We start from the raw sequence: 14543 nt of genomic DNA on the forward strand, positions 1-14543 counted from the left end.
TACCCTCTTTTCTTCTTTGTTAACCTGGCTACAGGCTTATTGGTTTTATTGATATTTTCAAAAAAACAGCTTTTGGTTTCATTGACTTTTCTCTGTTGATTTTCTGTTTTTAATTTCATTGATTTCTACCCTAATTCTTATTTCTTCTGCTTACTTTGGATTTACTTTACCCCTCCTTTCCTAATTTCCTAAGGTAGAAACTTAGATTATTGACTTAAGATTTTTCTTCTTTTCTAATTCAATGCTATAAATTTTCCTCTAAGCACTGCTTTCCTTGCATATCATAGGTTTTGCTAAGTCATATTTTAATTTTCATTTATTGATAGTTTAAAAGTATTTTTAAAAATTTCTCTTGAGATTTTCTTCTGTGACCCATGTGCTATTTAGAGGTGTGTTGTTTAATCTCCACCTATTTTGGTATTTTCCAGTTATCTTTCTATTATTGATTTCTAGTTTAATTCCATTTTGGTCTACCAGCAGATATTATATGATTTCTATATTCTAAAATTTGTTAAGGGGTATTTTATGGCCCAGAATGTGGTCTGTGTTGGTGAATGTTCCATGTGAGCATGAGAAGAATGGGTATTCTACTGTCATTGGATGAAATAGTCTGTAGATGTCTATTGTATCCAGTTCATTGAAGGTGTTGAGTTCAGCTATGTTCTTATGGATTTACTCTTGCTGATTCTGTCCATTTCTGAGAGAGAGGTGTTGACATCATCAACTATGCTAGTGGATTCATCTTTTTTCCCTTGCAGTTCTATCAGTTTTTGCCTCATGTAGTTTGATGCTCTGTTGTTATGTGCATATGCAGTAAGACCTGTTATGTCTTCTTGGAGAATTGACTCCTTTAATCATTATGTAATGTCCTTCTTCATTCCTGATAATTTTCCTTACTTTGAAGTCTGTCTAAAATTAATATAGCCACTCCAGCTCTTTTGATTAGTGTTAACATGGTATATTTTTCTCCATTCATTTACTTTTAGTGTTTGTCTTTATGTTTAAAGTGGGTTTCTTGTAGACAAGATATAGTTGGGTAGTGTTTTTAATCCACTCTGACAATCTCTGTCTTTTAATTGGTACGTTTAGACCATTGACATTCAAAGTGATTATTGATATAGTTGGATTAATATCTACCATATTCATTACTATTTTTTGTTGCCCTTGTTTTTTGTTCCTATTTTTGTCTCCCACTCTTTTTATGTCTTTTGTGTCTAGTCCTTTTTATACAGTTATATATAATACTTGGATCATTTTAATTTAGAGAACTGATAACTTACTTATTGCAAAACAAAGAGTACAGAAATGTCTAAAGTAAAAAATGTTATTTTTGATCCCTGCCCAGAGGAACCTTCTGTTGTAGGCTGAGAGGGAAGATGGAAGGGACAGTGGGGTCAGGAGATGCCTTGGCCAGGGTCGGGGCTCTTTTTTTTTCTTTTCTTTGTGATATGGAGGCCTCTCACTGTTGTGGCCTCTCCCGTTGCGGAGCACAGGCTCCGGACGCGCAGGCCCAGCGGCCATGGCCCACGGGCCCAGACGCTCCGCGGCACTTGGGATCCTCCCGGACTGGGGCACGAACCCGTGTCCCCTGCATTGGCAGGCTTACTCATTCCATGCCAGCACAACAGGGAACCCATGTCCCCTGCATCGGCAGGCGGACTCTCAACCACTGCGCCACCAGGGAAGCCCGGGGCTCTGTCTTTTTGAAGGTAGCAGCATCTAGGAAAATGAGATCCGGACAGCAGGGGCAGTGCCAGGAGAAGGAAATGGGGAATGTGGGGTATAGAATGGGAATTAAACTGTTGAGAAGAAAAAGTTAATTTCTATGTTAAGGTCCACTTCCTAAGAGCAGCATTATTTTTAAGGGTCAGAGGCCCTTTGTGGGGTCGGAAGGGAATGCAGAAGATATTTAATAAGCAGGTGCAGCTGAATGTGTATGGTTAAAGTGCAGTCTAGTATCTATTTATTTATTTATTTGTCATGACTCTTTATAACCGGCTTCCGACTCGGACAAGTTGTTTTGACCCTGATGCCCTGGCTCATTCAGGCCACTTAACACTGTTTACCTTTCAGGGGAATAATGTGTATGATCCTCCGATCTAGTGCTTTTGTAAGGTCTGTAAATAGAATGCAGTCTAGGTGAGCTCAGTATTGCATCATCATAGCCAGTATCTGATGGGCCTCAGCTGCTTTCTTCTGCCCATTCACTAGAGGAGAATAAAACTTTCTTGACCCAAATCAGCAAAGGGAGGAGCTCAAAGCTGTTGAGAGTCTTAAACCAGGATCTGGTCTTTAATTCGGGCACCTGGCTGGCACTCTGTCGATAAAGACATCTCGACACTGCTCTGCATTAGAGTTTTTAAAACTCCTAATGCCCAGGCTTCCGCACACCAGACCAGTTACATGGGGTGGGGCCCGGGCCCTGTTAGTTTTTAAAGCTCTCCAGGTGATCCCAGTGTGGGTCTAAGGTTGAGAAGTAGTGCCCTAACAAAGATGCTGGCTGGTCCTGACCTGCTTGCGGCCTTCTTTGCAGCGGGTGGGGCGTGGTTGTGGCTGTTTTGTCGTAGAACATTGAAATGCAGGGAGACCTAAAAGTTATGAACGTAGTTACATTGTTTTCAAAGTTCTGCATCTCTGGAGTACTGCAAACATTTGGTTCAAGTGTCATTATATACATATATATATATATTTTTAAATTGTTGTAGGACACATAGCAGAAATGTTACACACTAAATTTTAACATACTGAAAATAACTAATGAGCTGTCTTCTCCATGACCTTCAACATAGTTGTGAATGCTGTCAACCAGGATGTATCACGTCAATTCACGCACCACCTCCATCTGTTGATTTGCCACCTCTCCCCACCCCCCTTTTCACTTTCCTTGCTTCTGCTGCTTAAGCCAAGGTGGGGTTCCCTGTAAAATTTGGTTTGGGAGAAAAGGTTGTGCACGCATGAAAGTTTATAAGCCACAGGCCTTTCCTTGTAGCGTCTGTTTTAGATTAGATCAGCTTGCTTTGAGGCTCAGGCATCCCCCGGGCTGGGCTTAGAGCTGCGTCCTGCTAGGATTTGAGCTGTCCCGGCTGTTCCCCAGCTGGATCCACTGCAGATAAGTTTAAGCTGGGGCAGCTGTGATTGCCTTTTGGCGGGAGAGTGGGAGAAGCTTTCATGGGAGTGGGAGTGGGCTGCAGCTGTGGGTGGAGGTGGGCGACCCCACACATGGTGTCATCGTCAAGAGGCCATTGGCGTGTCCTTAAGGGCTCACTGGCCCAAATCCTGTCCTCTCTGGGTCCAGAGCCACAGAGTATTCCAGCCAGGAGGGGCCCTAGCTAGCAGCTCTTTCTTAAGGACTAATTATGGGCCAGGCCCCATGCTAGGGGCTTTATATATGTTATCTAATTAAGTCTTTTGATAACTCTGCGTGGCACACATGATTATCCCTATCTTACAGATGAGAAAACTGAAGCTTGGAGAGGTTAAGTAACTTATCCAAGGTCACAACTAATCTAATAAGTGACAAAGCCAGCATCGGCACACGTGCTAGTCCACTCCAAAGCCTTCTTAGAAATCATTTTGTGGATGAAGAGATCAAGGTACAAGAGAGGAAAAGCAGCTTGTCCAAGATAGCACAGCCAGCTCCAGTTCCTGGCAAAGCTGTGACTAGCCCTCCCCTGCTCTTTCTGCCACAGTGCTGTGCGCCCCCTGCTGTCAAGGGGAAGGCCACAGGGTTTGCCCCCCTCCCACCTTCTCAGTGGCTCAGGCAGAATCAGTTGTGCTGGCATGGAATGAATAAGCAAACTCACTCTATTTCCTGCCCCTGAGTCTGCGAGGGGAGACCATGTTAAGAACATGGAGAAGGCAGGCAGAGGCCAGGCGGAGACGCATATCCCAGCCAGAGGGTGGGGCGGCCGGTGGTGAATCAGAGCTCAGTCTCCAGAGCAGCCCGACATCCTTGTTACCGGGGGCGGGGGGGGGGGGGGGCGCCGTCAGTCGCCCACATCGGCAGCGTGTGGCATCTGGGCGTCAGGGATGTGCGTCAGCCCTTCCCATTCCTGTTCATGTGGACTCCGAACAGCGGCCTGCAGGAGCTCAGCTTTGCCTCCGCATATGGAGGAAAGAGGGTAACGAATGCTCTACCTAGTGTCATGGGAGTAGCTACCTCTTGCAAATAAGGGTGCAGCACCAAAGAAAGGGCCCCAGGACTCCCTCCTACCAGCCCTCTAATCAAGAAAAGAGCATTTATTTAGTTTCAGCCAGATTGCAAGGCAGTTGGTTTTATTTGTTTTCCTCTGAATTTGTGCCAAGGATTCAACTTTTCCTGCTCATTTTATTAAAAACTTTATAAAGGGCATTAATAAATAGATATAAAACTGCCGCATAAATGACAGAGGGACTAAATGAAATTCCCAAGAGTCAGCCATTGAATAAGTAACAGAACCATGTCCTTGCATGATCAAATTCCCATATATGCAAATTAGAGACAGTGCTTTACCACAGTGTTTTAATTAATATTTATAAATCAAAGAGCGCCTCAGAAAGGGCCAGTAAGCTACTTATATTATTACCATGTCACACGAATAACAAAACCTTTGAACATTGCTGCCTGCTTTGCATTTTGGTCTGAGAAGTAAGTGAGCCTGTTGTGTGTGTCTCCCCCACAGGGGTAGTGTCAGCACAGCGGCAAGTCGCCGTCCAGGAGGGACCCTTGTACCGCACAGAGGGCTCCCACATCACCATCTGGTGCAACGTCAGTGGCTACCAGGGGCCTTCTGAGCAGAATTTCCAGTGGTCCATTTACCTGCCTTCCGCCCCTGAGCGCGAGGTCCAGATTGTCAGCACCATGGACTCTTCCTTCCCTTACGCCATCTATACCCAGCGTGTCCGCAGCGGGAAGATCTACGTGGAGAGGGTCCAGGGGAACTCGGCTTTATTGCACATCACCGATCTCCAGGCCCGGGATGCCGGGGAGTATGAATGCCACACGCCCAACACCGATGAGCGATACTTCGGGAGTTACAGTGCCAAGATGAACCTCATGGGTAAGGAGATAACTGTGTTCACATGGCTGCTGTTCTGTCTGTGTGTCATAGTCAGTGTGAGCTGCTATCATAAATTATCATAGACTGCACTGGGTGCTTAAACAACAAGCATTTATTTCCCAGTTCGGGAGGCTGGAAGTCCCAGATCAGGGTGCCAGCATGGTTAGTACTGGTGAGAGCCCTCTTCAGGGTTGCAGAGTACTGACTTCTTGTTGTCTCCTTACATGGCAGAAAGGGAAGGAGAAAGCTGTCTGGGGTCCGTTTATAAGGGCACTAATCCCAGGGACTTTCCTGGAGGTCCAGTGGTTAAGACTCTACGCTTCCACTGCAGCGGGCACGGGTTCAGTCCCTGCTCTGGGAACTAGGACCCTGCATGCAGTGTGGTGCAGCCAAAGAAAAAGGTGGGGGGCACTAATCCCATTCATGAGGGCTTCACCCTCATGACCTAATCGCCTCCCCAAAGCCTCATCTCCAGATACCATCACGCTGGGGATTAGGTTTCAGCACAGGAATTTGGGGGGCAACATAAACATTCAATCCATAACACTGAGTCACTTCTTTTATAGTGCAGTTTTATTTGACTTTAAACCTTTTAAAATCCAAAGCTCCCCAAATATTTTAGAGGTCAACAGGTAGCATAAGTGAACCAAGTTTGTGTGTTCACTTGTAAATAGTAGAAAGCTGAAGCTAAAACTTAAAGAAGATCTAATGCAGATGTTAAGAATTTCAGAGAAGGTTAACTGACCCTCGAGCTGGTGAAAGGGGATATAAAAATATAAGGCAAGGACATTTGTGGTTGATAAGCTGAAGAACTGATGAGGAACACTAAGCAGGTGACGTCAGCTGGAAGAGAGGCCAAACCTCTAAGAAACTATGGGCCTTTGTTTTTTTTTTTAATTTAATTTATTTATGTTTTATACAGCAGGTTCTTATTAGTTACCTATTTTATACGTATTAGTGTATACATGTCAATCCTAATCTCCCAATTCATCACACCACCACCACCACCCCTCCCGCCACTTTCCCCCCTTGGTGTCCATACGTTTGTTCTCTACATCTGTGCCTCTATTTCTGCCCTGCAAACTGGTTCATCTGTACCATTTTTCTAGGTTCCACATATATGCGTTAATATACATATTAACGCATATTTGTTTTTCTCTTTCTGACTTACTTCACTCTTACTTACAGTCTCTAGATCCAACCACGTCTCAACAAAAGACCCAATTTCGTTCCTTTTTAGGGCTGAGTAATATTCCATTGTATATATCTACCACATCTTTTTTATTCATTCATCTGTCGCTGGGCGTTTAGGTTGCTTCCATGACCTGGCTATTGTAAATAGTGCTGCAATGAACATTGGGGTGCATGTGTCTTTTTGAATTATGGTTTTCTCTGGGTATATGACCAGTAGTGGGATTGTTGGGTCATATGATAATTCTATTTTTATTTCTTTAAGGAACCTCCATACTGTTCTCCATAGTGGTTGTATCAATTTACATTCCCACCAACAGTGCAAGAGGGTTCCCTTTTCTCCACACCCTCTCCAGCATTTGTTGTTTGTAGATTTTCTGATGGTGCCCATTCTAACTGGTGTGAGGTGATACCTCATTGTAGTTTGGATTTGCATTTCCCTAATAATTAGTGATGTTGAGCAGCTTTTCATGTGCTTCTTGGCCATATATATGTCTTCTTTGGAGAAGTGTCTATTTAGGTCTTCTGCCCATTTTTGGATTGGGTTGTTTGTTTTTTTAATATTGAGCTGCATGAGCTGTTTATATATTTTGGAGATTAATCCTTTGTCCGATGATTCATTTGCAAATATTTTCTCCCATTCTGAGGGTTGTCTTTTTGTCTTGTTTGTAGTTTCCTTTGCTTTGCAAAAGCTTCTAAGTTTCATTAGGTCCCATTTGTTTATTTTTGTTTTTATTTCCATTACTCTAGGAGGTGGATCAAAAAAGATCCTGCTGTGATTTATGTTAAGAGTGTTCCTCCTATGTTTTCCTCTGAGAGTTTTAGTGTCCAGTCTTACATTTAGATCTCTAATCCATTTTGAGTTTATTTTTGTGTATGTTGTTAGGAAGTGTTCTAATTTCATTCTTCTACATGTAGCTGTCCAGTTTTCCCAGAACCACTTATTGAAGAGACTGTCTTTTCTCCATTGTATATCCTTGCCTCCTTTGTCATATATTAGTTGACCATAGGTGTGTGGGTTTATCTCTGGGCTTTCTATCCTGTTCCATTGATCTATATTTCTGTTTTTGTGCCAGTACCATATTGTCTTGATTACTGTAGCTTTGTAGTATAGTCTGAAGTCAGGGAGTCTGATTCCTCCAGCTCCGTTTTTGTCCCTCAGGAGTGCTTTGGCTATCCAGGGTCTTTTGTGTCTCCATACAAATTTTAAGATTTTTTTGTTCTAGTTCTGTAAAAAATGCAGCTGGTAATTTGATAGGGATTGCATTGAATCTGTAGATTGCTTTGGGTAGTATAGTCATTTTTACAATATTGATTCTTCCAATCCACGAACATGGTATATCTCTCCATCTGTTTGTGTCACCTTTGTTTTCTTTCATCAGTGTCTTACAGTTTTCTGAGTACATGTCTTTTACCTCCTTAGGTAGGTTTATTCCTAGGTATTTTGTTCTTTTTGTTGCAATGGTGAATGGGATTGTTTCCTTAATTTCTCTTTCTGATCTTTCATTGTTAGTGTATAGGAATGCAGGAGATTTCTGTGCATTAATTTTGTATCCTGCAACTTTACCAGATTCATTGATGAGCTCTAGTAGTTTTCTGGTGGCACCTTTAGGATTCTCTATGTATAGTATCATGTCATCTGCAAACAGTGACAATTTTACTTCTTCTCTTCCAATTTGTATTCCTTTTATTTCTTTTTCTTCTCTAATTGCTGTGGCTAGGACTTCCAAAACTATGTTGAATAACAATGGCGAGAGTAGACATCCTTGTCTTGTTCCTGATCATAGAGGAAATGCTTTCAGGTTTTCACCATTGAGAATGATGTTTGCTGTGGTTTTGTCATATATGGCCTTTATTATGTTGAGGTAGGTTCCCTCCATGCCCACTTTCTGGAGAGTTTTTATCATGAATGGGTATTGAATTTTGTCAAAAGATTTTCCTGCATCTATTGAGATGATCATATGGCTTTTATTCTTCAGTTTGTTAATATGGTGTATCACATTGATTGATTTGCATACATTGAAGAATCCTTGCATTCCTGGGATAAATCCCACTTGATCATGGTGTATGATCCTTTTAATGTGCTGTTGGATTCTGTTTGCTAGTATTTTGTTGAGAATTTTTGCATCTGTGTTCATCAGTGATATTAGTCTGTAATCTTCTTTTTTTGTAATATCTTTGTTTGGTTTTGGTATTGGGGTGATGGTGGCCTCATAGAATGAGTTTGGGAGTGTTCCTTCCTCTGCAGTTTTTTGGAAGAGGTTGAGAAGGATGGGTGTTAGCTCTTCTCTAAATGTGTGGTAGAGTTCACCTGTGAAGCCATGTGGTCCTGGACTTTTGTTTGTTGGAAGATTTTTAATCACAGTTTCAATTTCATTACTTGTGATTGGTCTGTTCATATTTTCTATTTCTTCCTGATTCTGTCTTGGAAGATTATACCTTTGTAAGAATTTGTCCATTTCTTCCAGGTTGTCCATCTTATTGGCATAGAGTTGCTTGTAGTAGTCTCTTAGTATGCTTTGTATTTCTGCAGTGTCTGTTGTAACTTCTGCTTTTTCATTTCTAATTTTATTGATTTGAGTCCTCTCCCTCTTTTTCTTGATGAGTCTGGCTAAAGGTTTACCAATTTTGTTTCTCTTCTCAAAGAACCGGCTTTTAGTTTTATTGATCTTTGCTATTACTTTCTTTGTTTCTATTTCATTTATTTCTGCTCTGATCTTTATGATTTCTTTCCTTCTACTAACTTTGGGTTTTTTTCATTTTTCTTTCTGTAGTTCCTGTAGGAGTAAGGTTAGATTGTTTATTTGAGAGTTTTCTTGTTTCTTGAGGTAGGCTTGGTATTGCTATAAACTTCCCTCTTTGTACTGCTTTTGCTGTATCCCATAGGTTTTGGATTATCGTGTTTCCATTGTAATTTGTCTCTATGTATTTTTTGATTTCCTCTTTGATTTCTTCAGTGATCTCTTCGTTATTTAGTTACATATTGTTTAGTCTCCATGTACTTGTGTTTTTTACGTTTTTTTCCCTGTAATTGATTTCTAATCTCATAGCATTGTGGTCAGAAAAGATGCTTGATATGATTCCAATTTTCTTAAATTTACCGAGGCTTGATTTGTGACCCAAGATGTGATCTATCCTGGAGAATGTTCCATGTGCATTTGAGAAGAAAGTGTAATCTGCTGTTTTTGGATGGAATGTCCTATAAATACCAATTAAATCTATCTGGTCTATTGTGTCATTTACAGCTTGTTTTTCCTTATTAATTTTCTGTTTGGATGATCTGTCCTTTGGTGTAAGTGAGGTGTTAAAGTCCCCCACTATTATAGTGTTACTGTTGATTTCCTCTTTTATAGCTGTTAGCAGTTGCCTTATGTATTGAGGTGCTCCTGTGTGGGGTGCATATATATTTATAATTGTTATATCTTCTTCTTGGATTGATCCCTTGATCATTATGTAGTGTCCTTCCTTGTCTCTTGTAACATTCTTTATTTTAAAGTCTATTTTATCTGATACGAGTATTGCTACTCCAGCTTTCTTTTGATTCCCATTTGCATGGAATATCATTTTCCATCCCCTCACTTTCAGACTGCATGTGTCCCTAGGTCTGAAGTGGGTCTCTTGTAGACAGCATATATATGGGTCTTTTTTTGTATCCGTTCAGCAAGCCTGTGTCTTTTGGTTGGAGCATTTAATCCATTCACGTTTAAGGTAATTATCGATATGTTTGTTTCTATGACCATTTCCTTAATTGTTTTGGGTTTGTTTTTGTAGGTCCTTTTCTTCTCTTGTGTTTCCCACTTATAGAAGTTCCTATAGCATTTGTTGTAGAGCTGGTTTGGTTGTGCTGAATTCTCTTAGCTTTTGCTTGTCTGTAAAGCTTTTGATTTCTACGTCAAATCTGAATGAGATCCTTGCCAGGTAGAGTAATCTTGGTTGTAGGTTCTTCCCTTTCATCACTTTAAATATATCATGCCACTCCCTTCTGGCTTGTAGAGTTTCTGCTGAGAAATCAGCTGTTAACCTGATGGGAGTTCCCTTGTATGTTATTTGTTGTTTTTCCCTTGTTACTTTCAATAATTTTTCTTTGTCTTTAATTTTTGCCAGTTTGATTACTATGTGTCTCGGCATGTTTCTCCTTGGGTTTATCCTGCCTGGGACTCTCTGCGCTTCCTGGACTTGGGTGGCTATTAACTTTCCCATGTTAGAGAATTTTTCTACTTTAATCTCTTCAAATATTTTCTTGGGTCACTCCTCTCTCTCTTCTCCTTCTGGGACCCCTTTAATGCGAATGTTGTTGCATTTAATGTTGTCCCAGAGGTCTCTTAGGCTGTCTTCATTTCTTTTCATTCCTTTTTCTTTATTCTGTTCCGCAGCAGTGAATGCCACCATTCTGTCTTCCAGGTCACTTATCCGTTCTTCTGCCTCAGTTATGCTGCTATTGATTCCTTCAGGTGTATTTTTCATTTCAGTTATTGTATTGTTCATCTGTGTTTGTTTGTTCTTTAATTCTTCTAGGTCTTTGTTAAACATTTCTTGCATCTTCTCGATCTTTGCCTCCGTTCTTTTTCTGAGGTCCTGGATCATCTTCACTATCATTATTCTGAATTTTTTTTCTGGATGGTTGCCTATTACCACTTCATTTAGTTGTTTTTCTGGGGTTTTATCTTGTTCCTTCATCTGGTACAAAGTCCTCTGCCTTTTCATCTTGTCTATCTTTCTGTGAATGTGGTTTTCCTTCCACAGGCTGCAAAATTGTAGTTCTTCTTGCTTCTGCTGTCTGCCCTCTGGTGGGTGAGGTTATCTAGAGGTTTGTGCAAGCTTCCTGATGGGAGGGACTGGTGGTGGGTAGAGCTGGGTGTTGTTCTCAGTGATGGGCCTTTGGAACCGTGACTCTGAGCTGCCTGGGGCGCTGCTGAGTCAGGAAGCTTATGCAGTTGCAGGACCATGTTCAGACCTGAAGTGGGTCTGTGTGTCCTTTGGCTCCAGGGTGAGGAATTTGGTACCAGCTGTCTCCCTTGGCCCCTGGATGATGGAGGAGGTGGCGGAGAAGGGAGAGGGATTTCATTGGGGCCGGCTCTGCGCCACAGTGTTTGCCAATGTGAAGGGTCAGAAATACCAAGGCTGTTCTGTTTTTCTGTCCACGTCATAATTTCCAGGCTTAATTGTGATAATAAAAACTAGAAATTAAGATTTCGACCCTTCACATCAGAGAGGGGGTCATGTTTAGTCTCCGCAGGAAACTGCTGACCAGGTGACCACAGAGGAAATCTCATTGCTTGCCTGACTCATGCCCATACCATGGCTTCCTTCCAGCCCACGAACATGACACATGTTGACACATGAATAATATGAAAATTAAACCTACTAAAAAATTGAGGATGCTGCTGCTTCTCTCTACCACAACCTTTATTTATTTATTTATGTACGGCTGCTTTGGGTCTTCGTTGCTGCGCACGGGCTTTCTCTAGTTGCGTCGAGCGGGGGCTACTCTTTGTTGTGGTGCACGGGCTTCTCATTGTGGTGGCTTCTGTTGTTGCAGAGCACGGGCTCTAGGCGCATGGGCTTCAGTAGTTGTGGCTCACGGGCTCAGTAGTTGTGGCTCGCGGGCTCTAGAGCATAGGCTCAGTAGTTGTGCTGCATGGGGTTAGTTGCTCTGTGGCATGTGGGGTCTTCCTGGACCAGGGCTCGAACCCGTGTCTCCTGCATTGGCAGGTGGATTCTTAACCACTGCACCACCAGGGAAGTCCTTTTTTTAAAAAAAAAAAAAAAGAAGAAGAAGAAATAACCTTCCTAGTGCACTGCACTGCTGACATGGGGGTGGCTAGAAGGGAGAAAATGAGCAAGTTGTATAGAAAATGGGAAACTCGAAGTTCCAGGAACTCTTTTTGTTTGAAGTTCAGTGAGAAGCCAAGTTAAAATGTCTGGAAGCAATACTACCGTGAACAACAAAATCTTATTTGACCTGACAGAGAATTCCTTTTACATGTTATTTTCAGGTAGTTCATTTATTATATAAACTGAAATTTGACCCACTTTCTTTTAAGTCTACAAACGTTATTTTACTTATGTATTTTTTTTATTGAAGTATAGTTGATTTAGAATGTTTCAGGTGTATAGCAGAGTGATTCAGTTATACACACATATATTTTTTTTCAGATTGCTTCCCATTACAGGTTATTACAAGATATTGAATATAGTTCTCTGTGCTATATAGTCAGTCCTTGTAGTTTTCTATTTTATATATAGTAGTGTATATCTGTGAATCTCGAATTCTGAATTTATCCCTCTGCCCCCAAGTCACTTTTTATCTGAGCGTTATTGAAATATCAACCCGGTAAGTGTAAGCGCCAAAAAATTGCAGTCCAAATCCAAACAGAAAACTCGTTCGGTTTCTGTGCCATCTGGGGTCCTCCATGGCCACACAGGGACTGTCGAAGGCTGGTGGGTGGGAGCTCAGCCCCACAAGTGTACGATCTGTGGCTTTGTGACCGTGTCCCATGGCTGTTCCTGTGTTGCAGTGATCCCGGACTCCCTGCAGTCCACTGCTGTGCGCCACACTCTGCACAGAGTGGAGCAGGACCCCCTAGAGCTCACGTGTGAGGTGGCCACGGAGACGTTACAGCACAGCCACCTGTCCGTGGCCTGGCTACGGCAGCGGGGCGGCGAGAAGCCGGTGGAGGTCATTGCCCTGAGCCGGGATTTTGTGCTGCAGTCGAGCAGCGACTACGCGCAGAGGCAGAGCCTGGGGGAGGTGCGCCTGGACAAGCTGGGGAGCAGCACCTTCCGCCTCACCGTCTTCCACTTGCAGCCCTCCGACCAGGGCGAGTTCTACTGCGAGGCCACCGAGTGGATCCAGGACCCAGACGGCTCGTGGTACCCGATGACCCGAAAGCGTTCTGAGGGGACTGTGGTCAACGTCCAGCCCACCGGTCAGTCTCTCGTCCCCACTCTCTGTCTGGCAGGGAGGGTGGTCAGACAGGCTGTGCAGACCCTTCTGGCGGTTCTGCAAGTACTCGGGGTACATAGGGCCCAGGTAGCCCCAGCCCTGACCTTCTCAGGCTGCACTCCCCCAGCCCCTGAGTCCAGCTGGGCTCTCGACCGGAGCCAAAAGCTATTGCTTGACCGCCTCAGCTGGGCTGGGGGCGGGTGTTCCCATGGGCCTTCGGTTCCCTGGCTTGGTTGGAAGTTGGTGGCGTGCCGTCCTGGAGCTGCAGCAAGTGCCCAAGGGCCTTTCCTTGTGTTACTGCTCACCTTCAGTGAGGGGCTGCCATTGTCCTGGTGAGCGGAGCTGTGGTTTGTGGGAGGTGAGCTGGGGCATCTGAGGCACAGGTGGGGGGCCCCCTTCGGGACCTGTAGTTTGACACCCCGCCACCCCACCCCATCCCATCTGCTCCAGTCAGATGGCGGTGGTCTTGGTCTTTGCATAGCTTTCCTGCCACCTGGTCTTCTGCCATCCTAAGGGGGTGCTTCAGACTTACCTAATAGCACAGATTCCCAGGCTCAGGCAGTGCAGATTCCTGAATCAGCCTTCTGGGGTGGGACCCGGGAAGCTGGATTTTCAGTACACTTCCACCGTCTGTGCTTTGCCAGGCGCAGAGCTAGAGGTGAAAGGGCAGAAGCGACTCTCTGGACATCTAACGGGCGTGAGGGCTTTTACGAGAAGGGCTGGGCTCCCGCGCTGGGAGCCCTTTATCTGCTCTGTGGGACCCAGAGCGTTTAGCAGCTTCTGGAACTTCCGGTACTAAACCTACAGAAGGCACTTTATTTCATATTTATCCCTTCCCTTCCTGGAGGGTGTTAAGAGCAGCTTCAAAAGTCTGGGCCAGATTTTAAGTCTTAGCGCTTTCAAATTAGGTTGCATCAGTTAATCTTCTTTATTTTAATCTTACCAATTTGGAATGAGGATTTTTTTTGAATTTGCCCAGCAAATGTATCCAGACGAAGCCAGCAAAGGGAAAACGAGGTGAAAAAATAGTTGATGACTTCACTCCGTGTCTGTGCTGCTCTGGTTCAGTGGTTGCAGCCCCAATGCTGCCCTTCTCTTAGTTGATTTCAGTCAACACTTAGTGAGTCTCTGCAACGCTGCAGGTGTGGCGATAGGCATCGGGGATTCAGAGATGATTAACGCTTGGTCCCTGCACTCGGGGAACTACAGATGTGAAAGCCAGTGGCTGAGTGAAGGGTGCCCTGGGAACATGGTGAATGTGAAGTGTTCTTGCAACAATGTTTTCCCTGGGTGGGGTGGTTGAAGAAAATTCAGGAAAACCAACACATTTGGTGACTTGAGCTGAGCCTTGAAGCTTGAGCAGACAT

At 43.5% G+C, this 14543-nt stretch overlaps 1 protein-coding gene across 3 annotated transcripts in view; it reads left to right on the forward strand.

Annotated features, from left to right (window-relative positions):
- IGSF3 (immunoglobulin superfamily member 3) overlaps window positions 1-14543 on the forward strand; it is a gene marked incomplete at both ends in the record, with an annotated part of 94642 nt that overhangs the window by 48879 nt on the left and 31220 nt on the right. For all 3 annotated transcript variants that reach the window (XM_082832585.1, XM_082832586.1, XM_082832587.1), the window contains 2 exons: window positions 4662-5039; window positions 12749-13159. In XM_082832585.1, the coding sequence (XP_082688711.1) occupies window positions 4662-5039; window positions 12749-13159 (789 nt within the window). The remainder of the gene's footprint in view (window positions 1-4661; window positions 5040-12748; window positions 13160-14543) is intronic.

This window comes from Leucopleurus acutus (assembly GCF_964270905.1).
Source record: "Leucopleurus acutus genome assembly, chromosome: 2".
Taxonomy (NCBI): domain Eukaryota; kingdom Metazoa; phylum Chordata; class Mammalia; order Artiodactyla; family Delphinidae; genus Leucopleurus; species Leucopleurus acutus.